Source organism: Elephas maximus, chromosome 7 (assembly GCF_024166365.1).
Source record: "Elephas maximus indicus isolate mEleMax1 chromosome 7, mEleMax1 primary haplotype, whole genome shotgun sequence".
NCBI classification, from domain to species: Eukaryota; Metazoa; Chordata; class Mammalia; order Proboscidea; family Elephantidae; genus Elephas; species Elephas maximus.
Genome location: NC_064825.1, coordinates 13,165,116 through 13,192,362, shown reverse-complemented (window position 1 = coordinate 13,192,362; position 27,247 = coordinate 13,165,116). Strand labels below are relative to the sequence as shown.

At 37.8% G+C, this 27,247-nt stretch overlaps 1 protein-coding gene across 1 annotated transcript in view; it reads right to left on the bottom strand.

Moving 5' to 3' along the window:
• GUCY1A2 (guanylate cyclase 1 soluble subunit alpha 2) overlaps positions 1 to 27,247 on the bottom strand; it is a 430,508-nt gene that overhangs the window by 38,074 nt on the left and 365,187 nt on the right. The window contains exon 7 of the mRNA XM_049889439.1: positions 25,020 to 25,174. Coding sequence (XP_049745396.1) covers positions 25,020 to 25,174 — 155 coding nt within the window. The remainder of the gene's footprint in view (positions 1 to 25,019; positions 25,175 to 27,247) is intronic.

The window sequence follows — 27,247 nt, the reverse complement described above, 5'->3', positions numbered from 1 at the left end:
TTCTCCTTTGATCCAGGTGGGTTGAGACCAATTGATGCACCTTAGATGGCTGCTTGCTAGTGGTTAAGGCCCCAGACGCCACTATTTAAAGTGGAATGCAGAATGTTTTCTTAATAGATTCTACTATGCCAATTGACTTAGGTGTCCCCTGAAACCATGGTCCCCAAACCCCTGCCCCTGCTTCACTGACCTTCAAAGCATTCAGTTTATTCAGGAAACTTCTTTGCTTTTGGTTTAGTCCAGTTGTGCTGACCTCGCCTGTATTAAGTGTTGTCCTTCCCTCCACCTACAGTAGTTGTTATCTACTATCTAATTAGTAAATACCCCCTCCCACTCTCCCTTCCTCCCCCTTCTCGTAACCACAAAATAACGTGTTCTCAGTTTAAGCTATTTCTCAAGGTCTTATAATAGTGGTCTTATACAATATTTGTCCTTTTGCAACTGACAAAAAATATATATATATATATAATTTTTTTAATTTCATTCAGCATAATGCCTTCCAGGTTCCTCCATGTTATGAAATGTTTCACAGATCCATCACTGTACTTTATCAATGCGTAGTATTCCACTGTATGAATATACCATAATTTATTTATCTATTCATCCACTGATGGGCACCTTGGTTGCTTCCATCTTTTTGCTACTGTAAACAGTGCTGCAATAAACATGGGTGTGCATATATCTGTTCGTTTAAAGGCTCTTATTTCTCTAGGATATATTCCAAGGAGTGGGATTGCTGGATCCTATGGTAGTTCTATTTCTAGCTTTTTAATGGAAGTCCCAAATCGATTTCCAAAGTGGTTGTACCATTAGACATTCCCATCAGCAGTGTATAAGTGTTCCAATCTCTCCACAACCTCTCCAACATCTATTATTTTGTGTTTGCTTTGAATTAATGCCAGCCTTGTTGGAGTGAGATGAAATCTCATTGTAGTTTTGATTTGCTTTTCTCTAATGGCTAATGATCGTGAGCATTTCCTCATGTATCTGTTAGCTACCTGAACGTCTTCATAAGTGAAGTGCCTGTGCATATCCTTTGCCCATTTTTTAATTGGGTTGTTTGTCTTTTGGTGGTTGAGTTTTAGCAGAATCATGTAGATTTTAGAGATCAGGCACTGGTCAGAGATGTTGTAGCTGAAAATTTTTTCCCAGCCTGTAGGTGGCCTTTTTACTTTTTTGGTGAAGTTTTTGGATGAGCATAGGTGTTTAATTTTTAGGAGCTCCCAGTTATCAGGTTTCTCTTCAGCATTTTTAGTAATATTTTGAATTCTGTTTATGCCTTGTATTAGGGCTCCTAACATTGACCCCATTTTTTCTTCCATGATCTTTATCGTTTTAAACTTTATGTTTGGGTCTTTGATCCATTTGGAGTTAGTTTTTGTGCATGGTGTGAGGTATGGGTCCTGTTTCATTTTTTTTTTTGCAGGTGGATATCCAGTTATGCCAGCATCATTTGTTAAAAAGACTATCTTTTCCCCAATTAACTGACACTGGGCCTTTGCCAAATATCAGCTGCTGATATGTGGATGGATTTATATCTGGATTCTCAATTCTGTTCCATTGGTTTATGTGTCTGTTATTGTACCAGTACCAGGATGTTTTGACTACTGTGGCTGTATAATAGGTTGTAAAATCAGGTAGAGTGAGGCCTCCCACTTTGTTCTTCTTTTTCAGTAATGCTTTACTAATCCGGGGCTTCTTTCCCTTCCATACGAAGTTGGTGATTTGTTTCTCCATCACATTAAAAAATGTCGTTGGCATTTGGATCGTAAGTGCATTGTATGTATAGACGGCTTTTGGTAGAATAGACATTTTTACTATGATAAGTCTTCCTATCCATGAGGAAGGTATCTTTTTCCACTTATGTAGGTCCCTTTTGGTTTCTTGCAGTAGTACCTTGTAGTTTTCTTTGTATAGGTCTTTTACATCTTTGGTAAGATTTATTCCTAAGTATTTTATCTTCTTGGGGGCTACTGTGAATGTTATTGATTTGGTGATTTCCTCTTCCATGTTCTTTTTGTTGATGTAGAGGAATCCAAGTGATTTTTGTATGTTTACCTTGTAACCTGATACTCTGCCGAACTCTTCTATTAGTTTCAGTAGTTTTCTGGAGGATTCCTTAGGGTTTTCTGTGTATAAGATCATGTCATCTGCAAATAGAGATAATTTTACTTCTTCCTTGCCAATCTGGATGCCCTTTCTTTCTTTGTCTAGCCTAATTGCTCTGGCTAGGACCTCCAGCACAATGCTGAATAAGAGTGGTGATAAAGGGCATCCTTGTCTGGTTCCCATTCTCAAGGGAAATGCTTTCAGGCTCTCTTCATTTAGGATGATGCTGGCTTTGTATGAATGCCCTTTATTATGTTGAGGAATTTTCCTTCTAGTCCTATTTTGCTGAGAGTCTTTATCATGAATGGGTGTTGGACTTTGTCAAATGCCTTTTCTGCATCAATTGATAAGATCCTGTGGTTTTTGTCTTTTGCTTTATTTATATGGGGGATTATATTAATGGTTTTTCTAATATTGAACCATCCTTGCATACCTGGTATAAATCCCACTTGGTCATGGTGAACTATTTTTTTGATATGTTGTTGAATTCTATCGGCTAGAATTTTGTTGAGGATTTTTCCATCTATGTTCATGAGGGATATAGTTGCCTAATTTTCTTTTTTTGTGATGTCTTTAGCTGGTTTTGGTATCAGGGATATGCTGGCTTTATAGAATGAGTTAGGGAGTATTCCATCCTCTTCTATGCTTTGAAATACCTTTAGTAGTAGTGGTGTTAAATCTCTAAAAGTTTGGTAGAACTCTGCGGTGCAGCTGTCTGGGCCAGGGCTTCTTTTTGTTGGGAGTTTTTAAATTACCTTTTCAATCTCTTTTTTTGTTATGGGTCTATTTAGTTGTTCTACTTCTGTTTGTGTTAGTTTAGGTAGGTAGCGTATTTCTAGGAATTCATCCATTTCTTCTGGGTTTTCAAATTTGTTAGAGTACAATTTTTCATAGTAATCTGATATGACTCTTTCAATTTCAGTTGGGTCTGTTGTGATATGGCCTGCCTCATTTCTTATTCCTGTTATTTGTTTCCTTTCTTGTATTTCTTTAGTCAATCTGGCCAATGGTTTATCAATTTTGTTAATTTTTTCGAAGAACCAGCTTTTGGCTTTGTTAATTCTTTCGATTGTTTTTCGGTTCTCTAATTCATTTAATTCTGCTCTAATTTTTATTATTTGTTTTCTTCTGGTGCCTGGCAGATTCTTTTGTTGCTCTCTTTCTATTTGTTCAAGTTGTAGGGATAATTCTTTGATTTTGGCCCTTTCTTCTTTTTGTACGTGTGCATTTATTGATATAAACTGACCTCTGAACACTGCTTTTGCTGCGTCCCAGAGGTTTTGATAAGAAGTGTTTTCATTCTCGTTGCATTCTATGAATTTCTTTATTCCCTCCTTAATGTCTTCTATAATCCAGTCTTTTTTGAGCAGGGTATTGTTCAGTTTCCAAGTATTTGATTTCTTTTCCTGGTTTTTCTGTTACTTATTTCTACTTTTATGGCCTTATGGTCAGAGAAGATGCTTTGTAATATTTCGATGTTTTGAATTCTGCGGAGGTTTGTTTTATGACCTAATATGTGATCTATTCTAGAAAATGTTCCATGTGCACTAGAAAAAAAAAGTATACTTTGCAGCTGTTGGGTGGAGTGTTCTGTATAAGTCTGTGAGGTCATGTTGGTTGACTGTAGCAATTAGATCTGCTGTGTATCTATTGAGCTTCTTACTGAAAGCAGTGTGTTGAAGTCTCCTACTATAATCGTGGAGGTGTCTATCTCACTTTTCAATTCTGTTAAAGTTTGTTTTATATATCTTGCAGCCCTGTCATTGGGTGCATAAATATTTAATATGGTTATATCTTCCTGGTAAATTGTCCCTTTAATCATTATGTAGTGTCCTTCTTTATCCATTGTGGTGGATTTAACTTTAAAGTTTGTTTTGTCAGAAAGTAATATTGCCACTCCTGCTCTTTTTTGATCGTTGTTTGCTTGATACATTTTTTTCTGTCCTTTGAGTTTTAGTTTATTTGTGTCTCTAAATCCAAGGTGTAGTAGGCAGCATATAGACGGATCAATTTTTTTATCCAGTCTGCAACTCTCTGTCTGGTGCAGTTAGTCCATTTACACTCAGCATAATTATAAATAAGTGTGAGTTTAGTGCTGTCATCTTGATGTCTTTTTTTCTGTGTTGTGGACAATTTCATTTTTTCACTTTTTCATGCTGAGAAGTTTTTCTTTGTAAATAGTGTGTTCCTCATTTTCAAAGTAGTTGAATTTATTTTTGCTGAGTCATTTTGTTTATCTTGGTTTTTATGTTTAAGTATTGAATTGTTACACCTCTTTGTGGTTACCTTAATATTTACCCCTATTTTTCTAAGTAAAAACCTGACTTGTCCTATATTGCCTTGGTTTCCTCTCCATATGGAAGATCTATGCCTCCTGTATTTAGTCCCTCTTTTGTGATTATTGTAATCTTTTACATAATGACATCAATGATTCCCTGTCTTGAGCATTTTTAAAAAATTAATCTTATTTCATTTTTGTGATTTCTCTGAGTTGATATCTGGATGTTCTGTTCTGTGACTTTGTGTTGTGTTGGTATCTGATATTATTGATTTTCTGACCAAAGAGTTTCCGTTAGCAATTCTTGTAGCTTTGGTTTGGTTTTTGCAAATTTTCTAAGTTTGTGTTTATCTGTAAATGTTTTAATTTCACCTTCATATTTGAAAGAGAGTTTTGCTGGATATATGATTCTTGGCTGGCAGTTTTTCTCCTTCAGTGCTCTATATATGTCATCCCATTGCTTTCTTGCCTGCATGGTTTCTGCCAAGTAGTCTGAACTTATTCTTATTGATTCTCCTTTGTAGGTCACTTTTTGTTTATCCCTGTCTGCTTTTAAAATTTTCTCTTTATCTTTGGTTTTGGCAAGTTTGATGATAATATGTCTTGGTGATTTTCTTTTGGGTTGTATCTTGTGTGGGGTTTGATGAGCATCTTGGATAAATATCCTTTCATCTTTCACGATGCCTGGAAAGTTTTCTGCCAACAGATCTTCAACTCTTCTTTCTGTATTTTCTGTTATTCCTTCCTGTTCTGGAACTCCAATCACACGCAAGTTATTCTTCTTGATAGAGTCTCACATGATTCTTAGGGTTTCTTCATTTTTTTTTTTTAAATTCTTTTATCTGATTTTTCTTCAACTATATTGGTGTCAATTGCTTTTCCTCCAACTCCCCCACTCTGCATTCCAGTTGCTTGATTCTGCTCCTCTGACTTCCTATTGAGTTGTCTAATTCCATAATTTTATTGTTAATCTTTTGGATTTCTGAATGCTGTCTCTCTATGGATTCTTGCAGCTTATTAAATTTTTCACTATGTTCTTGAATAGTCTTTTTGATTTCTTCAACTGCTTTATCAGTGTGTTCCTTGGCTTTTTCTGTAGATTGCCTTATTTCATTTCTGAGGTCATCCCTGATGTCTTGAAGCATTCTGTATATTAGTTTTTTATATTCTACATCTGGCAATTCCAGTATTGTATCTTCATTTGGGAAAGATTTTGATTCTTTGATTTGGGGGGTTGTAGAAGCAATCATGGTATGCTTCTTTTTGTGATTTGATATCGACTGCTGTCTCTGAGCCATCTATAAGATATTGTAATGATTTATTTTATATTTGCTCACTGAGTCTTATCTTCTTGTTTTGTTTTGTTTCAATACACCAAGATGGGCTACTAGATTGCACTATCTTGATTGCTGTAGCCTTTAAATCACTTATGTCCTGTTACCAGTGGGTTTGAGCTGTTACCAGATATATGAGCCTATAAGTCCATTCACTATTCTTGAATAGAATCAGCTAAGGTGTCCTGACAGTGGTCACCTAGTGTGTGGTGTAGGCTGTCACCAATTAACTTAGAGGAGTAGTGGTGATGGTTGTATGCACCAGATTCGAGTAACGGCAGGGGTCACACTTCAAGGAGGGCAGGATGCTGACAGCTTTTCCCCATGTGCCAGTGAGGTAGGAGAGTCTTTATTCTCTAGAGCAGCATGGTGGGTGGGCTCTGCAACTGTACCTTAGGCACCCAATGCTTGTACCTCTAAAGATTGGTAAGCGTCACTATCCTCAGATCCCTTTAGCTGGTGGCTAGGTGGTGTGGGTGGAGCTTCAGCCCTCAGTTCCCTGCTGTGGGTCAGTGAGGGCTCTTTAATAGGTAGAGAGGTGTCAGACCTCCAAAACTTGCCTTTCCACTGCTCAGCTAAAACAATCACAGTCAGATCTCTATCAGAATTGCCTTTGCATTATAATAGGCACCTGGTTCCCCGTAGGGATGAAACCCAAAGACTGTGGATCTCCTATGCTTGGCTGGAGCTAGTTTTGTATTACTATTCCAGTTTAGGGAAATCAGTGAAGGATTTTTCCCTGTTTGTTAAATGCTGTGTCTCTCAGGCCAGGAGAATGAGTTAGGAAAAAAGAAAAAAAGCCCCACAGAGCACTTCACTCCCTAGCCCAGGGAATTCCAATGTTAAGGAAGCCGGCTGGGGCAGGGAGGAGAGGGATCAGATAGATAGGAGAGGGTAGCTAGCAAGATAGACAAAGTTACTTATCTTGTTTGGTGAGGACTGTTTTATCTGAGATTCCAGACAGGTGTGTAGCCTGTGTGTGCTGGCTGGGTGGAGACTCCTCCCAAAGGTTAGGGGTGTGTCCCGTGCTTGCGCCATCTTAGGAAGCCATGATCAGCTCCTCCGCGCTTAGTCCAAAGCCCAGCACCAAGGTTTTCTGGCTGGGTTGCTGTGCTCCAGGCTCCGAAACCATTTGCTGCTTCCCCGTGGTTTCTCGTTCTCCTGTCAGCCGCATCAGTGTGCGGCCTGAGTGCGCTGGCTGGTTCCCCACCGAGGTTGCTCCAGGGGGTTAGAGCTGCATCCTGTGCTTGCCCCGTCTCAGTAAGCCGCGATCAGCCCACCACTCTGGCTCCAGGGAAGCACAGGGCTCAAGGGCGTGGCATGGCATGCTGGCTCCAGAAGCAGTCGCTACTTCAGCACACGGTTTTTCACTCCCCTGCCACTCAGGTCAACTCCTTAGTTCTGTGTTTGATGGTCAGGGTTCATAGATTGTCATGTATGTCATCAATTCACTTATTTTTTTGAGTCTTTGTTGCAAGAGGGATCAGCAGAAGCTTCCACCTAGTCAGCCATCTTGGTCCTACCAATGGTGCCATTTTTTAATGGAGAAAGGAAAATGTTGGGAGCGGCTTTCTCTCTTGCTTTAAACTATGCTTCATTACCTCAGCAATTAATTTTCACTTAACGCTGATTTAGAGAATGTGGAGAATTTACCTAAAGTTGGCATTACTTGTAAATATATTATTTATGGCGTATTAAACAATTATTATGTATAATTCATGGAATTATTTGTGTGTCTGAAATTAATAAATGTCTCCCCATACAAACAGGAACTATTGACATGAATCAGATTGTTGTTGCTAGTTGACGTTGAGTCGGCCTCTACTCATGGTGACCCCATGTTCAAAAAAACAAAACGTTTCTCAGTACTGTACCATCTTCATGATTGTTTGCATGTCTGAGTCCATTGTGGCCACGGTGTACTGCCTTCTGACCCAGGAGGCTCATCTTCCAGCACTATATCAGATAATATTCTGTTGTGATCCATGGAACTTTCATCAGCTAATTTTTGGAAATAGATCACCAAGCCTTTCTTCTTAGTCTGTCTTGGTCTGGAAGTTCCACTGAAACCTGTCCACTCTGGGCATCCTGCTCGTATTTGACATGCTAGTGGCATATCTTCCAGCATCATATCAACATGCAAGCCATCACAGTATGACAAACTGTCATACAGGTTGTGGTGAATCAGATTAATGTTTTCTAATTCTAAACCCTAGAACCAGGTAATTAGGAGTCATAGGAGAGAAACACCAGGTTTTCTGTTCACACAGAGTTAGAAATGAGTCCTAAAATATGACCAACTTAATACTTCTACATTCAATCTTGGGGCTAATTATATAGACCAAGCCTATGCCAAATAAACAGCTAGACCATAAAGAAAGGAATGACTGAATTGCCAGACCCACTCTTTCATTCCATATCTATGAAATAATAAGAATAACTAACCATTATTACCCAGTACTTATTTAGATACTAGCTCATTAATTTTCCAATTACTTTAAGCAATTAGACCTATAGAAATAAGCTAATAGGTACGTTTGCACAGTTCTTACTATAAAAATAACACCAACATTATATTCTGATCCTCAAAGTCTTCACTATTATGATCTTTGAATGTACTGTTAAGTACATGGAATGACTGGGGCGGAATATTCTGAAGATCAGGAACATGGATCAGTTTTATTAAAAAAAAAAAAAAGGAAAGCTTACAATTCCCAGTTCACAGAATTGCATTTATGGGGAAAACGTTATTTGATACAGCAGGGATGAAGGAAGAAATAGCAAAATGAAAATGTCTAAATGAGTAGAATATCTTCTTCAATTTTGGTAGATTTGACTTTTATTGGTGCATTTAGAAGGGTAATATTAATGTTGTCTATAATTGGAAAACTAGAAATATAATTCTTTTAAAGCACAGCTTCAGTTTTCCTTTTGGGAGAATTATTAAGTCATTTGTCTTTACTGATTATTTTTCTTTTGTAAAATATAGTGTCTACTGTTTTAGTATTTCTATAGTGAAAAGGATACAAAAGGGATTGAAAAAGTCATTTAAAAGATTGACAGCACAGTAAAATACCAACCTACTTTTCTTGAAATATCAAACCACTGGTTTAGATAAGCATTTTGGTTTAAGATAAGGTAGTTTAAAGGTAAACAACTAGAGAAGAATTTCCTAAAGCTCTTTGGATGTCTTTTCCTGCATTAAGCATCCATAAGGAAAAAAAAAAAGTAAATATTTCTAATGTAGTATCATACTTTCATATAATAATTATATCGTCAAAAATACAGAAGTGGATTTTGGAGTTAATGTTAGTAACTATTAACTTCCAAAAAAAAAAAAAAAACCCAAGTAACTATTCTTCAATTATTCTGTGCATATCTCAACATACCAAAAAGATGCATACCTCCAAATTGTCTCTAAAGTAAAATTCTGCATGTTGTTGTTGTTAGTTGCCACCAAATTGATCCCAACTCATGGTGACCCATGTGTGCACAGCAGAACTGCCCCATAGGGGTTTTCAAGGCTGTGACTTTTCAGAAGCAGATCACCAAGCCTGTCTTCCAAGGTGCCTCTGGGTAGGTTCAAACCGCCAACCTTTTGCCTAGTAGTTGAGCACTTAACCATTTACACCACCCAGGGACCCAAATTGTGCACCCAGAAAAACCAAACCTGTTACCGTCAAGTTAATTTCAAGTCATAGCAACCCTAGAGGACAGAGTAGACCTGCCCCATAGGGTTCCCAAGGAACACCTGGTGGATTGAACTGCCAACCTTTTGGTTAGCAACAGTAGCTCTTAACCACTATGTCACCAGGGTATAACAGGCCTATATTCCCAGTACTTTTTATTATACACTTTAGAGACATGCTCTCACAAAATGTTTCAGCCTCATAGAAACAAAAGACAATTTTCTTTTTAGCTTGGAGGCCTCTATTTGCCATAGCTTCATCAGACACACTCAGGTTCAAATGCAAAGACAGAGATACTGATACGATTGGAAATATGGAGACTCCAAGTAACAATTTTAGAAAGAACACATTTCCCTTTTTGTTACCCCAAGTATGATCAGTAGTTCAGGATAGCAAAAGTGCAACCCAGGGGTATTTAAATCTACCAAGGTAGGAAAGGAAGGGCATCTCCTTTACTAACTCCGGCTCGCTCTCCATTGCTCTCCTCACCATTCTCTTGCAGAGGAAATCCTCTCTTCAAGGTGAGAGGATTAAATTATGCTTAATATTCTAAACTCATTGTTTCCAATCATTTTATTTGAATTAGTTATCAACTCAAAGGGACATTTTTGGCCATGGATGAAAATTCAGGCTCTGGAGTAAGGAAGCTATGAATTTGAATTCTGACTCCCACAACTTATTTGCTGTGTGCTCTTAGTGATGTACTTAACCTTTTTAAGCCTCGACTTCTTCTCATCTGAAAAATAAGGATAATAACAATATCTAATAACAATGCATAGGCTTGTTGGGAGGATTAAAGAAGGTAATGTGAATAAATTCCTTAGACAGAATGAGTAATCCAACAAATATTTGCTATTCCTATCATGAAATTTTAGATCTAAAAGATTTGTTAGAGATCACTTGGGTCATCTCCTTCATTTTGAAGATTAAGAAACCAAGGCCCAGAAACATAACTGGGTTTGCCTAAAAATACAAAGTAAGTTAGTGTCTGAGCCAAGATTAGATTCAGTTCTCCTTGTTCCTAGGATAGAAATTTCTAGGACAGCAATCTACCCACTGCACCAACTCTGGGAGGCCTTTCTTCTGAGGTACCTTTGGGTGGACATGAACTTCCAATCTTTCTCCTTATAGCCAAGTGCATTAACCATTCGCACCATTCAGGGACTCCTTAAACTTGTATTAACAATAAAACAACAACAACCCAATGCCATCAAGTCGATTTCTACTCAGAGTGACCCTATAGATTAGAGGAGAACTGCCCCCATAGGGTTTCTAAGGCTGTAAATCTTCAAGGAAGCAAATGCCACATCCTTTTCCTTTGGAGCAGCTGGTGGGTTTGTACTGCTGACCTTTAGGTTAGCAGCTGAGGGCTTAACTAATGCACTACTGGGCTCCTAAACTCGTATTAAAACCTAAAAAAAAACCTATTGCCACTGAGTCGATTCTGATTCATTGCAACTCTAAAGGACAGAGTAGAACTGCCCCATAGGGTTTCCAAGGAATGACTGGTGGATTCGAACTGCTGACCTTTTAGTTAGCAGTGAGTTCTTAACCAAACTCATATTAGTGGTCCTACAGTCCTTGTGAATTAAATTCTACAACTTCTTGAGTTCCATACTTTTTTTTAGAAAAAAATTTATTGGGGATAGCTATACCTGAAGGCACAGAGTGTGAAGTCAGGGGACTAGGGGACTGCAGTCATAAAAATTAACAATTCCATGTTTCTTAGGCCTGCTCCTTAATCTCTTCCTCACGTCATGAACTCTACTGATTCTTAAGTATAGAAAAGCAATTCAGTCCTGTAACAAACAGGTTTCTTTCTCCAGGAATCTATATTTTAAATTCCACTAAAAATCCTTTAGAAGTTGGAGCCCTCATTTTGCAAAAGTCCTTTTCTTACCCAGACTTTGCTTTATATTATTGACAGGTTTTAAAAAAAAAAGTTCTTAAAGCCAAAAGAGTAGGAGTAGGATTAGGCTATATTTCTAAGTAGAATTTAGCCTTATCTTTACACCTTTTTGTAGCTAGAATAATAGCCCACAAAGATGTGCACATTCCAGTCTCTAAAACCTGTGATGATGTTAGGTTACACAGCAAAGAGGAATTAAGGTTACAGGTATAATGAAGATTGTTAATCAGATTGCCTTAACATAGGGAAATTATCCTGGATTTCTCAACTGGGCCCAGTATAATCAAAAAGCTCCTAATAAAGTGAAAGAGGGAGTGTAAGCACATAGTTAGAGAAGGAGATGTGATAGCAGAAGCAGGGTTAGAAAAATGAAATGTTTCTAGCTTTGAAGATGAAGGAAATGAATCACGAGCCAAGGAATGCAGGAGGACTCTAGAAATCGGAAAAGGCCAGAAAAATAGACTATCTTCTAAAGCTTCCAGAAGGAACAGAAGCCTGTCAACATCTTGATTTTAGCCCAAGTGAGGCCCATGCAGATCTCTATACTTACAGAACTGTAAGACAATAAACTCATGTTTTTTAAGCTGTAAAGTTTATGGTAATTTGTTACAGCAGCAATAGAAAACTAGTACATCCCTAAACGACAGACTGTCACATCACCAGATCTTCCTTGGGTAAAAATCTCCATTTGACAAGTAGAAAATACTAGCTGTTATTAAAATCTCCAAGGCTGTTATATTTTTAAAAGGAAAATTAATATGCATGTGTTGGTTAGTAGAAGAGGAGTGGAAGAACATTTATTTCATAGGCCACTATTCAATTGAAATTACAAATGCAAATAAAACAACAAGATTAATACCAAATAAAAATGGAGTAACTTCTAAGTGGAATATTTCCATAGGTCACTGAAATTTAATTCATTAATCAAATTTTCAATTTTGATGAGTTTAAAATTCATTGATCTAGTAGTCAATCCTTCAGAAAACTTCTAAATGTTTGATGCCATAAAATTCTTCATTATTATTATATATATGCATGTATGTGATTAATTGAAATAACTATGCAAAACCCCTTCCCTGTCTACTTCCCCCCCAAAAAAGAAAAAAAAAAACATTGCCATCAAGTTGATACCAACTCTTGGTGACTCCATGTGTTACAGAGTAGCCATAGGGTTTTCTTGGGTGTAATCTTTAGAGAAACAGATCACCAGGCCTTTCTTCCATGACACCAGTGGGTGGGGACAAACCAGCAAGCCTTAGGATAGTAGTTGAGGGCAGTTAAATTTGGGGATTCACCAAAAGCAATCAGTTTTTAATGCAAGACTAGGCTTAGTTAGATAATCACCTGTAAGATGTATTTGCTTAAAAAAAAAAAAGCTTATGAGAAGAAGCTGATTACTAGCTCAAAATGCATTGGCCAAATGACGAAATCCATTCTTTCTTTGAGACTGCCAGATGAGGTCTGTAATTCACCTATCACAAATCATTCAACATGGCCAAATATATTTTGAAATATCAGAACCACGTACAGGAATAAGATGACGTATTCCTTCATGGAAAGAACAGAGTGAAGCAATAAATGAACGTCTACTATGTCCCAGGTATTAGGAACTTTAAAAACATCAAATTTAATGCCAACAATCTTTTGAAATAGGTATCCATTTCAAAGAAGAGGAAACTGGGTCCAAAGAAATTAAGGCACTAAATTTTACATCCCCCATGTGTCTGTCAGTTTGTCGTACTGTGGGGGCTTGTGTGTTGCTGTGATGCTGGAAGCTATGCCACCGGTATTCAGATACCAGCAGGGTCACCCATGGAGGACAGGTTTCAGCTGAGCTTCCAGACTAAGACAGACTAGGAAGAAGGACCCGGCAGTCTACTTCTGAAAAGCATTAGCCAGTGAAAACCTTATGAATAGCAGCAGAACATTGTCTGATATAGTGCTGGAAGATGAGCCCCCCAGGTTGGAAGGCACTCAAAAGATGACTGGGGAAGAGCTGCCTCCTCAAAGTAGAGTCGACCTTAATGACGTCGATGGGGTAAAGCTTTTGGGACCTTCATTTGCTGATGTGACACTGCTCAAAATGAGAAGAAACAGCTGCAAACATCCATTAATAATAGGAACCTGGAATGTATGAGGTATGAATCTAGGGAAATTGGAAATTGTCAAAAATGAAATGGAACACATAAACATCGATATCCTAGGCATTAGTGAGCTGAAATGGACTGCTATTGGCCATTTTGAATCAGACAATCATATAGTCTACTACGCTGGGAATGACAACTTGAAGAGGAATGGTGTTGCATTCATTGTCAAAAAGAACGTTTCAAGATCTATCCTGAAGTACAATGCTGTCAGTGATAGGATAATATCCATACACCTACAAGGAAGACCAGTTAATACCCTATTATTCAAATTTACGCATCAACCACTAGGGCCAAAGATGAAAAAATAGAAGATTTTTTATCAGCTGCTGCAATCTGAAGTTGATAGAACATGCAATCAAGATGCATTGATAATTACTGGTGATTTTAATGCGAAAGTTGGAAACAAAGAAGAGGGATCAGTAGTTGGAAAATATGGCCTTGGTGATAGAAACAATGCTGGAGATCAAATGATAGAATTTTGTAAGACCAATGACTTCTTCATTGCAAATACCTTCTTTCACCCACATAAACGGCAAATATACACATGGACCTCGCCAGATGGAACACACAGAAATCAAATTGACTACATCTGTGGAAAGAGACGATGGAAAAGCTCAATATCATCAGTCAGAACAAGGCCAGGGGCCGACTGTGGAACAGACCATCAATTGCTCATATGCAAGTTCAAGCTGAAACTGAAGAAAATCAGAGCAAGTCCACGAGAGCCAAAATATGACTTTGAGTATGTCCCACCTGAATTTAGAGACCATCTGAAGAACAGATTTGACACACTGAACACTAGTGACTGAAGACCAGACGAGTTGTGGAATGACATCAAGGACATCATGCATGAAGAAAGCAAGAGGTCACTGAAAAGACAGGAAAGAAAGAAAAGACCAAGGTGGATGTCAGAGGAGACTCTGAAACTTGCTCTTGAGCGTCGAGCAGCTAAAGAAAAAGGAAGAATTGATGAAGTAAAAGAACTGAACAGAAGATTACAAAGGGCCTCTCGAGAAGACAAAATAAAGTATTATAATGACATGTGCAAAGAGCTGGAGATGGAAAACCAAAAGGGAAGAACACGCTTGGCGTTTCTCAAGCTGAAAGAACTGAAATAAAAATTCAAGCCTAGAGTTGCAATAGTGAAGGATTCCATTGGGAAAATATTAAATGATGCAGGACACATCAAAAGAAGATGGAAGGAATACACAGAGTCATTATACCAAAAAGAATTAGTCGATATTGAACCATTTCAAGACGTTGCATATGATCAGGAACCGATGGTACTGAAGGAAGAAGTCCAAGCTGCTCTGAAGACATTGGCTAAAAACAAGGCTTCAGGAATTGATGGAATATCAGTTGAAATGTTTCAACAAACAGATGCAGTGCTGGAGGTACTCGATCGTCTATGCCAAGAAATATGGAAGACAGCTTCTTGGCCAACTGACTGGAAGAGATCTATATTTATGCCTACTCCCAAGAAAGGTGATCCAACCGAATGTGGAAATTATAGAACAATATCATTAATACCACATGAAGCAAAATTCTGCTGAAGATCATTCAAAAAAGGCTGCAGCAGTATATCGACAGGGAACTGCCAGAAATTCAGGCCAGTTTTAGAAGAGCACGTAGAACCAGGGATATCACTGCTGATGTCAGATGGACCCTGGCTGAAAGCAGAGAATACCAGAAGGATGTTTAAACAGGTTTTATTGATTATGCAAAGGCATTTGACTGTGTGGATCATAACAAACTATGATAACACTGTGAAGAATGGGAATTCCAGAAAACTTAATTGTGCTCATGAGGAACCTTTATATAGATCAAGAGGCAGTTGTTCGGACAGAACAAGGGGATACTGATTGGCTTAAAATCAGGAAAGGTGTGTGTCAGGGTTGTATTCTTTCACCATACCTATTTAATCTGTACGCTGAACAAATAATCCGAGAAGCTGGACTATATGAAGAAGAACGGGGCATCAAGATTGGAGGAAGACTCATTAACAACCTGTGTTATGCAGATGACACAACCTTCCTTGCTGAAAGTGAAGAGGACCTGAAGCACTTACTAATGAAGATCAAAGACCACAGCCTCCAGTATGGATTACACCTCAACATAAAGAAAACAAAAATCCTCACAACTGGACCAATGAGCAACATCATGATAAACGGAGAAAAGATTGAAGTTGTCAAGGATTTCATTTTATTTGGATCCACAATCAACAGCCATGGAAGCAGCAGTCAAGAAATCAAAAGATACATTGCACTGGACAAATCTGCTGTAAAGGACCTCTTCAAAGTGTTGAAGAGCAAAGATGTCACCCTGAAGACTAAGGTGCGCCTGACCCAAGCCATAGTATTTTCAATCACTTCATATGCATGTGAAAGCTGGACAGTGAATAAGGAAGACCGAAGAAGAGTTAATGCCTTTGAATTATGGTGTTGGCGAAGAATATTGAATATACCATGGACTGCCAAAAGAACAAACAAATCTGCCTTAGAAGAAGGTCAACCAGAATGCGCCTTAGAAGCCAGAATGGCGATACTGCATCTTACATACTTTGGACATGTTGTCAGGAGGGATGAGTTCCTAGAGAAGGACATCATGCTTTGCAGAGTACAGGGTCAGCGGAAAGAGGAAGACCCTCAATGAGGTGGATTGACACAGTGGCTGCAACAATGAGCTCAAGCATAACAAGGATTTTAAGGATGGCGCAGGACCGGGCAGTGTTTCGTTCTGTTGTGTATAGGGTTGCTATGAGTCGGAACTGACTCAACGGCACCTAATGACAACAACAACAAATTTTACACAGACGCTAAGTTTTAGAGCCTGTATTCTAACTCGGGCACTCTGATTTGGATGTTTGTGCACTTAATCACTACCCTACCTGCTCCACTGCACATCCCGTCATTTGACTAGCAGTTTATATAGCAGTGGTTAGATAGCAACTTCAGGAGTCCCAGTGGTGCAATGGTTAAGTGCTCGGCTGCTAACCAAAAGGTCAGTGGCTCAAAGCCACCCAGTGGCTCTGCAGGAGAAAAGACCTGGCAATCTGCTCCCATAAAAATTACAGCCTTACTTGAAAACCCTATGCAGCACTTCTACTGTGTCATATAGGGTCACTACGAGTTGGAATCGACTTGAGGGCACGCAACAAGCTAGCAACTTGGTTTTAATAGGAGGGGCTTTTTCAAAATGAATGGAACGTACACTTTCAGAAAAGCCCAAAGTTGATCACTGTAAAATGAGAACAGAAAAATCTTTAAAGATTAAGGAAAATCTCATCTCAAGGTAACTAAAAAGTCTTCCTACTTTTCTAGCTTGCATGTATCAAGGCAAAACAATACATTCTGATCGGGCAAATCATTACATTATCCATGTCCTTTCAAAATCAGCTTCACAGACCAGTAGAATGATGTTAAAAAAAAGACAATTATGCATTTTTTCTAAACTGGGATGAGTGAGGAAGAAAATGATAAACATCACATATATTGGGTTAAAAAGAAGTCAAACACGGAAAACTCAAGACTAAAGATTTCTTTTTGTCCAGAAATAAAACTAGCTATGAAGTACTTTACTTGAAGAAGAAAAGGTCTTCGAGCATAACTGCTTGCAACAAGATGACTCACATCCTAAAAGCAGAAAAGTAGAGACAATCATATAAAAGTTATGGTGCTGATTTGATTTTAAAGACAGAGGAATACTTTATTCTGTATATCTACAATGAATTTTAAGAGAAACAACGTCTGATCATACAAATGCTAGGAACCTGCAGGGAGCTCAATTATTTGTAGCATGTGAAGTATGATGTAATCCAACCTATTCAGTGACAGGTAAAAGATAATCATAGGAACACTCCATAATAATTTAAAAAAAGAAAAGAACAAAACCTAGCTATTCCTCAATAGAAGAATAAACCAACACCCAAACCCAGCGCCATCAAGTCAATTCCGACTCATAGCGACCCCATAGGACAGAGAAGAACTGCCCCATAGAGTTTCCAAGGAGTGCCTGGCGGATTCGAACTGCCGACCCTTTAGTTAGCAGTCATAGCACTTAATCACTATGCCACCAGGGTTTCCCAATAGAAGAATAAAAATGAAAATATGGTGTCATAGATTAAATTGTGTCCCCAAAAATATGTGTCAACTTTGTTACCAGTATTGTGTGGTTGTCTTCCAATTTGTGATTTTCCTATGTGTTATAAATCATAATCTCTGCCTGTGGTTAAAGAGGATTAGGGTGGGATGTAACGCCCTTGCTCAGGTCACATCCCTGATCCAAGGTAAGGGGAGTTTCTCTGGGGTGTGGCCTCCACCACCTTTTATCTTGCAAGAGATAAAAGGAATGGGAAAGAAGCACCAAGAAAGCAGTGTCGGAGCAGAGTGTGTCCTTTGGACTCAGGGTTCTTGTGAGCAGAAGCTCCTAGTCCAGAGAAAGACTGATGACAAGGACCTTCCTTCAGACTGACAGAGAGAGAAAGCCTCTCCCTGGAGCTGATGCCCTGAATTTGGGCTTCTAGCCTACTATACTGTGAGAAAATAAATTTCTCTTTGTTAAAGCCATTCACTTGTGGTATTTCTGTTACAGCAGCACTAGACGACTAAGACATATGGTATATTCAAACACTGGAATGTTGTGTAGTAATTATAATGATGAGCTAGGGCTATATGTTTCAACATGAATAGATGTTAACAAAAGGAAATTTTATTTAAAAGAATCGCAAGTTAGATAAACGTTCATAGGGTAAAATACTATTTATTCTAATTAAAACATGTAAAATATTTTATTGTTTATGGATATGTATCTAGAAACTTAATGTATAAAATGATGGACTTTGAAGCACACAGAATTTACTAGGGTAGTTGTCTCAGTGGAAGAAAGAGAAAATTCCAATGGAAATGTTTTATTTATTTTCATTAAAATACATCAGAAGCAAATATAATAATTCATCTAGTGGTTGATTCATGGGTACTATATTATTCCTTTTAATTTTCTGCATTTTAAAATATTTGTAGAAGTCTTTGTAAAAAACAGAAATTATTTGAATATTTCAGGTAAAATGTATTTATTCAGAAAACTAATATCAAATAATCTACTACCTAAAAGTTTGTGATAATCATATAAAAACCCATAGTTTTACCTAAAAATTAGGTGAATAAATTATTGCAATCAGTTAGAAGGAGCTAAAATCCCAGCTCTTTCATATGATTAATTATGGCATCTCAGTCTGAAGCAGTATTACGCAAACATGAAAAGTGATCATTTATGAAGTTGTACAATATGAAAAACAGCTGATGATAAAATATTGAAAAAACACAAAATTGTGTATATGCAAAATTGTACATGTGTTGTGACTGTAAACATCTGAAAAATATGTATGTATATGGATAAATATTAGAAATAACACCCTAAAATGAAAACAATTTTGTTTAAGATGGTAAATTAAAGGCTTCTTTTCCCTGTTTGGAAAACAAAATAAGTTAGATAAAAACTTCTGAAGATTTCAAGATAATCAAGCAATATTGGATAATCTGCAGAATTTTCTTCAGGAAAAGAAACTGGCCTTTTCTAGTGCTCTTGAGCTTAATACTTAATTTTAAATTCTTATTTGCTTTAAGAAAGTACAATGTTGCCTCCTTAGAGAGAAGTCAATCCTGACATTTCGCTTCAGGTATCATGGGAATGGTGAAGTAGACTCTACATTTGTGGGCTCATAAATTGCCTGTACAGTGTAAGACAGAAGAATTACACATGGTTGAACTACATAAGCTTGAGTAAAAGAAACTAGCAGAGAGTACTTGGACACAAAGTCAATATCTGAAAACCTAGCCGCAGTATGATAACATGCCTGAATTGAAGTTTCTAGAGACTTACTAGGAGTCAAAGTGCCTATTTTAATCATTAAAAAAAATATATATATATATATAGTGGTAAAATATACATAACAGAACATTTACCATGTTATGCAGCCATCATCAATGTCCATTTCCAAAAGTTTTTCACCAACCTAAACAGAAACTCAGTATCCTTTAGGCAATAACTCCCCACTTCTCCCTCTCCTCCAGGACATGGTAACCACTAATAAACTTTGGTCTCTATGCATTTATCTATTCTAAATATTTTATGTAAGTGGGATCATACAATATTTATCCTTTTGTGTTTGACTTATTTCACTCAGCATAACGTTTTCAAGGTTCATTCATGCCATTGCATGTATCAGAAATTCATTTCTCTTTATGGCTGACTGATATTCCACTGTATGGATATACTCATTTTGTTTATCCATCCATCTGTTGATGGACACAGGTTTCCGCCTATTGGCTATTGTGAATAATGCTGCAATAAATGCTGGTGTACAAGTATATGTTTGAGTGCCTGCTTTCAGTTCTTTTGGGTATATATCTGGGGGTCATATGATGACTCTTTATTTGACTTTTTGAGGAAATGTTTTCCACAGCCGTGGAAACCCTATGGGCAGTACTACTCTGTCCTGTAGGGTCACTATAAGCCAGAATTGACTTGATGGCAATGGATGGTAATGATTAATTACATTGAGTACGTTTTCATATGCTTATTGGTCATTTGTATATCTTCTTAGAGAAATATGTATTCAAGTCTGTTCCCCATTTTTTAAACTGGGTTGTCTTTTTGTTGTTGTTGAGCTGTAGGTGTTCCTTATACAATCTTGATATTAAATATCAAATACATGTAGGTTGTCTCTTTCTTTTTAAAGTGCTTTCATGCAAAAATATTTTAAATTTTGATGAGGTCTAATTTATGTATTTTCTCTTTTGTTGCTCACACTTTCAATGTCATATTTAAAACTCCAGAGTTAAAAACCAGGTCCTGAAGTTTAACACTATGTTTTCTTCTAAGAGTTTTATGGTTTCAGTTCTTATAGTTAGGTCATTGATCCATTCTGGGTTAATTTCCATATACGGTGTGAGGTAAAGGTTTAACTTCATTCTTTTGTATATGGACATCCAGTTGTCCCAGCACCATTTATTGAAGAGGCTATTCTTTCCCTATTGAATGGATTTGGCACCTTGTCAAAAATTAGCTGACCATAAATATATGGGTTTATTTCTAGACTCTCAATTCCATTCCATATGTATCTATCCCTATACCAGTACCACACTGTTTTGAATACCGTAGCTTTATAGTTTGTTTTGAGATTGGGTAGTATGGGTCCTCCTACTTTGTTCTCCTTTTCTCAAGACTGTTTTGGCTATTCAGTAGGCTTTCTATTTCTGGGGGAAAAGAAGGCTGTTGGAAGTATGATAGGGATTGTGTTGAATCTATATACCACTTTGGGTAGTAGTCTTGACATCTTAACAATAATAAGTCTTTTCATCGATGAACACAGAATGTCTTTCCATTTATTTGGATTTTTTAAAATTTCTTTCAGCAGTGTTTTATAGTTTTTGGTGCACAAGTCTTTCACTTCCTTGGTTAAATTTATTCCCACGTACTTACTTTTTTAAGATGCTATTTTAAATTGATTTGTTTTCTAATTTCACCAAGGCTGTAGAATGGAGAATAAGTGGAGTATTCTTATACCCCATTTAAATGATGGAAAGCACGAGTGAACTTTGAGGTCCTAAAGTCCCAATCATTTGCTATTTCAACTTGTCCTCCATTGCTTCAGAAGAGTGTTTGAACTTGACAGCTTTGATGTGCATTTTAATTTAGGGTGCCATTAAAAAACAAAGCACCTTGCAATAAAATATTAATAGTAATCACATGATTTGGGGCCTACTCTGGATTGAATTGTGTCCCCAAAAATATATATTGTAAATTCTAACCTCTATGCCTGCCGTTACAATCCCATTTGGGAGTGCGTTGTCTTTGTTATACTAATGAGACTGGGTTAGTGGGGATGTGTTTTAAGTTAATCACTTTTGATATATAAAAGAGATTAAACAATAAGCGAAAGAAGCAGAGATGGGGGAAGACTGATGCCAAGACACATTGAGATCTATCTCCAAAGAACCAGGAAACAAACTGAAGAGGTAAGGCCTTTCCCCTATAGGTGATCGAGAGATAAAGCCTTCCCTTAGAGCTGGCTCCCTGAATTCAGACTTCCAGCCTCCTACACTGTGAGAAGATAAAATTCTGTTTGTTGAAGCCATCCACTTGTGGTATTTCTGTTATTGCAGCACTAGATAACTAAGACAGGGCCAATCAGAGAAAATATGATTTAGACTGTATTCACATGGCAGCTCTATGTGTCTTTCTATGGCTTTATTTAATATTTGGAGGACAATAACATAACAAAAATGTTTCAAAGGTTACAGTGGTTGAAATGATTCAATTCTTCAGATATTACTATTACCAAGGGCCAGCACAAACACAATTAATGTGAAAATTATGAAAACTCATAACCAGTATCAAAATGTACAGAATCTGTAGCTTGAAGTGCTTTCTTTATTGGCCTGACGTAACACTGCCAGCTACAATTATCATGTCTCTGATGGAACGATGGTTAAGCACTGTTTACTAACCAGAAGGTCAGCGGTTTGAACCCACCAGTGGCTCCACAGAAAAAAGACCTGGTGACCTGTTCCTATAAAGGTTACAGCCTGGAAAACCGTATGGGGCAGTTCTACTCTGTCCTGGAGGGTCCCATGAGTCAGAATTGACTGGACAGCACACAACAACAGCCTCAGAGCATGAAGTTCTCATACAGTTGGTCCATTCCTGACACCTCGCTTTTAAAATGGAGTTTCCACAGCAGATGTAAATCTACATTAAGTTAACAAATATAGAAAATTAGCACTATGATGGGAAAAACTATAACCACAGTAAGATGAAATGAGTGAGGGGACTGGTATTCAAAATCTTTTCCTCTTCCTATACTCTCCAAAAAAAAAAGTGTCAGAATCACTGGTCCAGAAAATTTGCCAAATTTAATTTAAGGTGGCAATTATTGTCAGATCATCTGTAATAAGTCCAAAGTTACGTTAGAAAAATTGGGAGAAATTTTTTAATAAGAGGCAAAACCCTCATATAAATACCCTCATAATGACAGGTTTTTAAGCTAAAGATGATGTGTCCCTGAGAGTCTGTTTTTTTCTCAGGCTCCCCAAATCTATCGGGCTTCTTCAAAGATGTAAGAAGAGTAGTTTGGTTTAAAAATGGTGAGATAGGAAGGCATTATGCTGAGTGAACTTAGTCAGTTGCAAAAGGACAAATATTGTATAAGACCACTACTGCAGGAACTTGAGAAGTAGTTTGAACTGAGAAGAGGATGTTCTTTTGTGGTTACGAGACGGGGGAGGGAGGGAGGGTGGGAGAGGGGCATTCGCTAATTACATAGGTAGATAAGAACTACTTTAGGTGAAGGGAAAGGCAGCACACAATACTGGGGAGGTCAGCACAACTGGACTAAACCAAAAGCAAAGAAGTTTCCTGAATAAACTGAATGCTTCGAAGCCCAGCATTGCAGAGGCAGGGGTCTGGGGACCATGGTTTCAGGGGACATCTAAGTCAATTGGCATAATAAAATCTATTAAGAAAACATTCCGCATCCCACTTTGAAGGGTGGCGTCTGGGGTCTTAAATGATAGCAAGCAGCCATCTAAGATGCATCAACTGGTCTCAACCCACCTGGATCAAAGGAGAATGAAGAACACCAAGGACACGGGACAATAATGAGCCCAAGAGACAGAAAGGGCCATGTGAACCAGAGACTACATCATCCTGAGACCAGAAAAACTAGATGGTGCCCGGCTACAACCGATGACAGCCCTGACAGGGAACACAACAGAGAACCCCTGAGGGAGCAGGAGAACAGTGGGATGTAAATTCTCATAACACCAGACTTAATGGTCTGACTGAGACTAGAAGGACCCCAGTGGTCATGGCCCCCAGACCTTCTGTTGGCCCAGGACAGGAACCATTCCCAAAGCCAACTCTTCAGACATGGATTGGACTGGACGATGGGTTGGAGAGGGATGCTGGTGAGGAGTGAGCTTCTTGGATCAGGTGGACATTTGAGACTATGTTGGCATCTCCTGCCTGGAGGGGTGATGAGAGGGTGGAGGGGGTTAGAAGCTGGCGAAATGGACACGAAAAAAAGAGAGTGGAGGGAGAAAGCGGGTTGTCTTATTAAAAAAAATTAGGGGGAGAGTAATGGGAATGTGTAGCAAGGTGTATATGGGTTTTTGTGTGAGAGACTTGATTTGTAAACTTTCACTTAAAGCACAATAAAAAATATAAAAAAAAAAGGTGAGATCAAGGTGTTCATTATTTTTATGAGGTTAGGAGGAACTTTAAAATATATTTTTTCAACCTCAATTTTCATTTGAGTTTATATTTGTAATTTCAGTTTCCTTTCTCGTCTGTTCCTCAGGAATATGGAAGTACTTATCTTTCATCCAAAAGACTTTCATTCCCATCTATGTAGATATGGTATCAAAGCTTCAAAATACCAGCATTTTATTTATTATTATAATGAACTTTTGTCATCTTTATAATCAAATTTTCTGCCTAGGAGTTTTTTGTAGCGAAGTCCATGAAAAATAACAACGGTCGTTATTTTGACTGCACTTTTCAATTATGGAGCCCTGGTGGCATAGTGGTTAGGAGTTCAGCTGCTAACCAAAAGGTCGGCAGTTCAAATCCACCAGCCACTCCTTGGAAACCCTATGGGGCAGTTCTACTCTGTCCTATAGAGTCACTATGAGTCAGAATCTACTGGATGGCAATGGGGTTTTTCAATTATGGTTTCTAAGTTATCTAAAACATGGTACTAATTAAATAGCTTGGACAACAATGCCCAGCATGAAGCCAAAGTCTGACAGAGTAAGAGATTTCCTCAATATTCTTTGCTATTTATTCTGGAAAGGTTTCACTTATCAGTGCACTTATGAATGTATTCAATAAATATTTACAGTGTTTATCATGTGCTAAACATTTACTGTAAATTCTGGAGATACAATGATGAGCCAAAACAGACATCGTTCCTGCCCATATGAGGCTTAATATCTAGTGAGGGAGATGGCATCTACCAGGCACAAAATAAGGGTTAGAGAAGAGGACAAAAATGTGTAGCATTGTCAAATATGGCCTTTTGGGTACACAGAGTTTGAAGTTTTACTCTGTATTTAGTATATAATTAACTTTAGAGAGTTCTTATTTGTATTTACTATTCGAAAGAATAAAAACAGAGATAATCTACCTTTACTTTCTCATTCCTTTAATCTTTATAAACAATGAGAAACATTTTGAAAATATTGGGATTTTAGGTGTAATGCAGACCCTTAGCGTTTGCTCTCCTATATTTTGAATGGGTATATCTGAGAAGGATGGAGACTGTGGGAAATGGCAAACCTATATTTACCTCTCAGTCAAGTCAGGTTTTCTGTGCACTCTCTCAGGGTGAAAATAAATGTTGTGCCACAATTACTATCTTTCAGCCTGGGCGGGTCTACTCGTAATATCTCGGAGAATGACAAGGTCAAGAAATAGAGCAGGGTTTCACAAACGACAGGATATCAGCTCAAGGCAATGCCAAAGAAAGGGTGAAGGAGGCCAGGGAGCACTTACTGGTAAGTGGTTGGGCTGATGTTGATGCGCCGAGGGTGACTTCCCGATTCAAATTTGCTTGCCAGAGTGACATTATTTCCAAACAGGCAATATCGCGGCATTCTTACCCCAACAACTCCAGCCAGCACAGAGCCCGAGTGAATGCCTATTCTCATCTAAAACAGAATAAAAATTAAAACTGATATATTTATGTTTTTGTTTGGTATGCAATTATTATAAAGACAGGTACTGCTAATTATGTAAGCTGATACACTGTGAGTTTCTCAAGGATAGGTATTGAGTCTTGGTCATTTTGTGAGCCTAGTATCTGGCCCATTAGGCTACTCAGCGCACATGACAGTTTGTGGAGTAAACGGATGCATGGATTAATTACAGGAAAAAAAAAAATCTATGCTCAATTTGCTACATAAATCTGGTTATGATAAAAGTAAAATCAGATTTCATTTGTACATGGAAAATGTATTAGGTCTCTCTAGTTATTCTTACATAACAGCATATTTTCCCCGTTCATAGCATTAAACACAATTATAAATTATATATTTACATTTCCGTTTATTTTATTTAAACATTAGTTTTTCCTGTGAGAGAAGGATCTGTGCCTATTTCCTTACTGCTGAATATTCAGCTCCTAATATAGGCACTTAATAGTAAGTGATGAATGTTAAATAAATTGCCTGGGTTGCCTAACACAGTATTAAAATGGTGTTACGGTACTGAACCCTTGAGTTAGTCAAGAAGCATGTTTGAAAACACTGAAAAATAAATTAAGTGCTGTGCATTTACTCTTTGAGAACCTGATAAAGATTAGTCTGGTCCATGACTGGAAGGGGCCCTCGGTGTGCAGTTGATGTACATTTGAATGTGATCACACTAATGACACTGTATTGACATGTTTTTTTTTTACACACATACATACACACACAAATTAATAAGTTAGCTCTGGTGATGCAATGGTTAAGCATCTAGGTGCTAACTGAAAGGTCAGAGGTTCAAACCCACCAGTGGGTCTGCAGGAGAAAAGACTTGTCAATCTGCTCCTGTAAAGATTACAGCCTAGGAAACCCTCTGGGGCAGTTCTACTCTGTCCTATAGGGTCAATATGAGTTGGAATTGACTTGATGGCACACAACAAGAAGACACCAAAATAACTGAAGCTAATGGCAATCAAGTGGGAGATGATTGTCTTAGTTCCAGAGGAATCCATAGGCTAGATGGAAGAGATCAAGCCCCTAGAGCCCCACCAGGAAGTTAACATATTCTTTGTTACAAAACTTAAAGCTTAATTAGGAGTACCTTCATGCTCCAACTTAAGGAATGTGGGAAGGTAAGCATAAAAGGCCTTCACTACCATGCCTGCTCTTGCCACTGTAGTTGTGATGATAAAAAGGCATTCTAAGGCCATCCTTTGTCATAGGACTAGAGAATTCTATATATATATAAGACAGTTTCAAACTAAGATGACCTAGCTGCATCTTAGTTTGAAACTGTCTTAGTAGCTCCTAATAATCTCTTTATTTACTTTTTAAAAACTGATTTAAATATTTGGAAACAATATGCCAGGATCAGCCAAAATACATTTATGAAAGAAGAAAAAAAATTGGAGTATTTGCGCTACCAGATATCACGTTAGTAAAAGCATATCAAAATTAGTGCATGGATACCATAATATCGGTGCATAGATAGAGAAACAGACTAATGGAACCAAGCAGATAGTCCACAAAGGCTCCCATGCATATAGGTGTTTAATATATGACAGAGTTGGCATTTAAGATTGGTGAGGAAAAAAATGGCCTTTCCATAGAATGCTCTGAATCAACTATATCTTCATGTGGAAAAAATTCCAAGAGGATTAAAGATTTTTCTATATAAGGCAAAACTTTAAAAATAATTGTACTTATTAAGGTAAAGTTCAATCTGCAGTATCAGTAAAACCCCAAAATATTTGTCTGTCAGTAACAGTTCCCAGGTGAATGGTTCTGATTGACAGGCAGCTCTGTTTCACTTCGCCACTGTCACTCAGGTTCCAGGTCCTTTTCATTGTGTTCCACCTCCTTACCGCGGCATATATTCCTTGTTTGAAAAATTAAAGCTTAATTAGGAGCACCTTCATGCTCCAACTTATGGTATGTGGGAAGGTAAGTAAAGAAGGCCAAAGAAAAGGTCATGAATTTGTCATTTATGGTGTTCTTCATTCCTTTGTTTTGCTCCAGGCTTCATCTGTTATCATT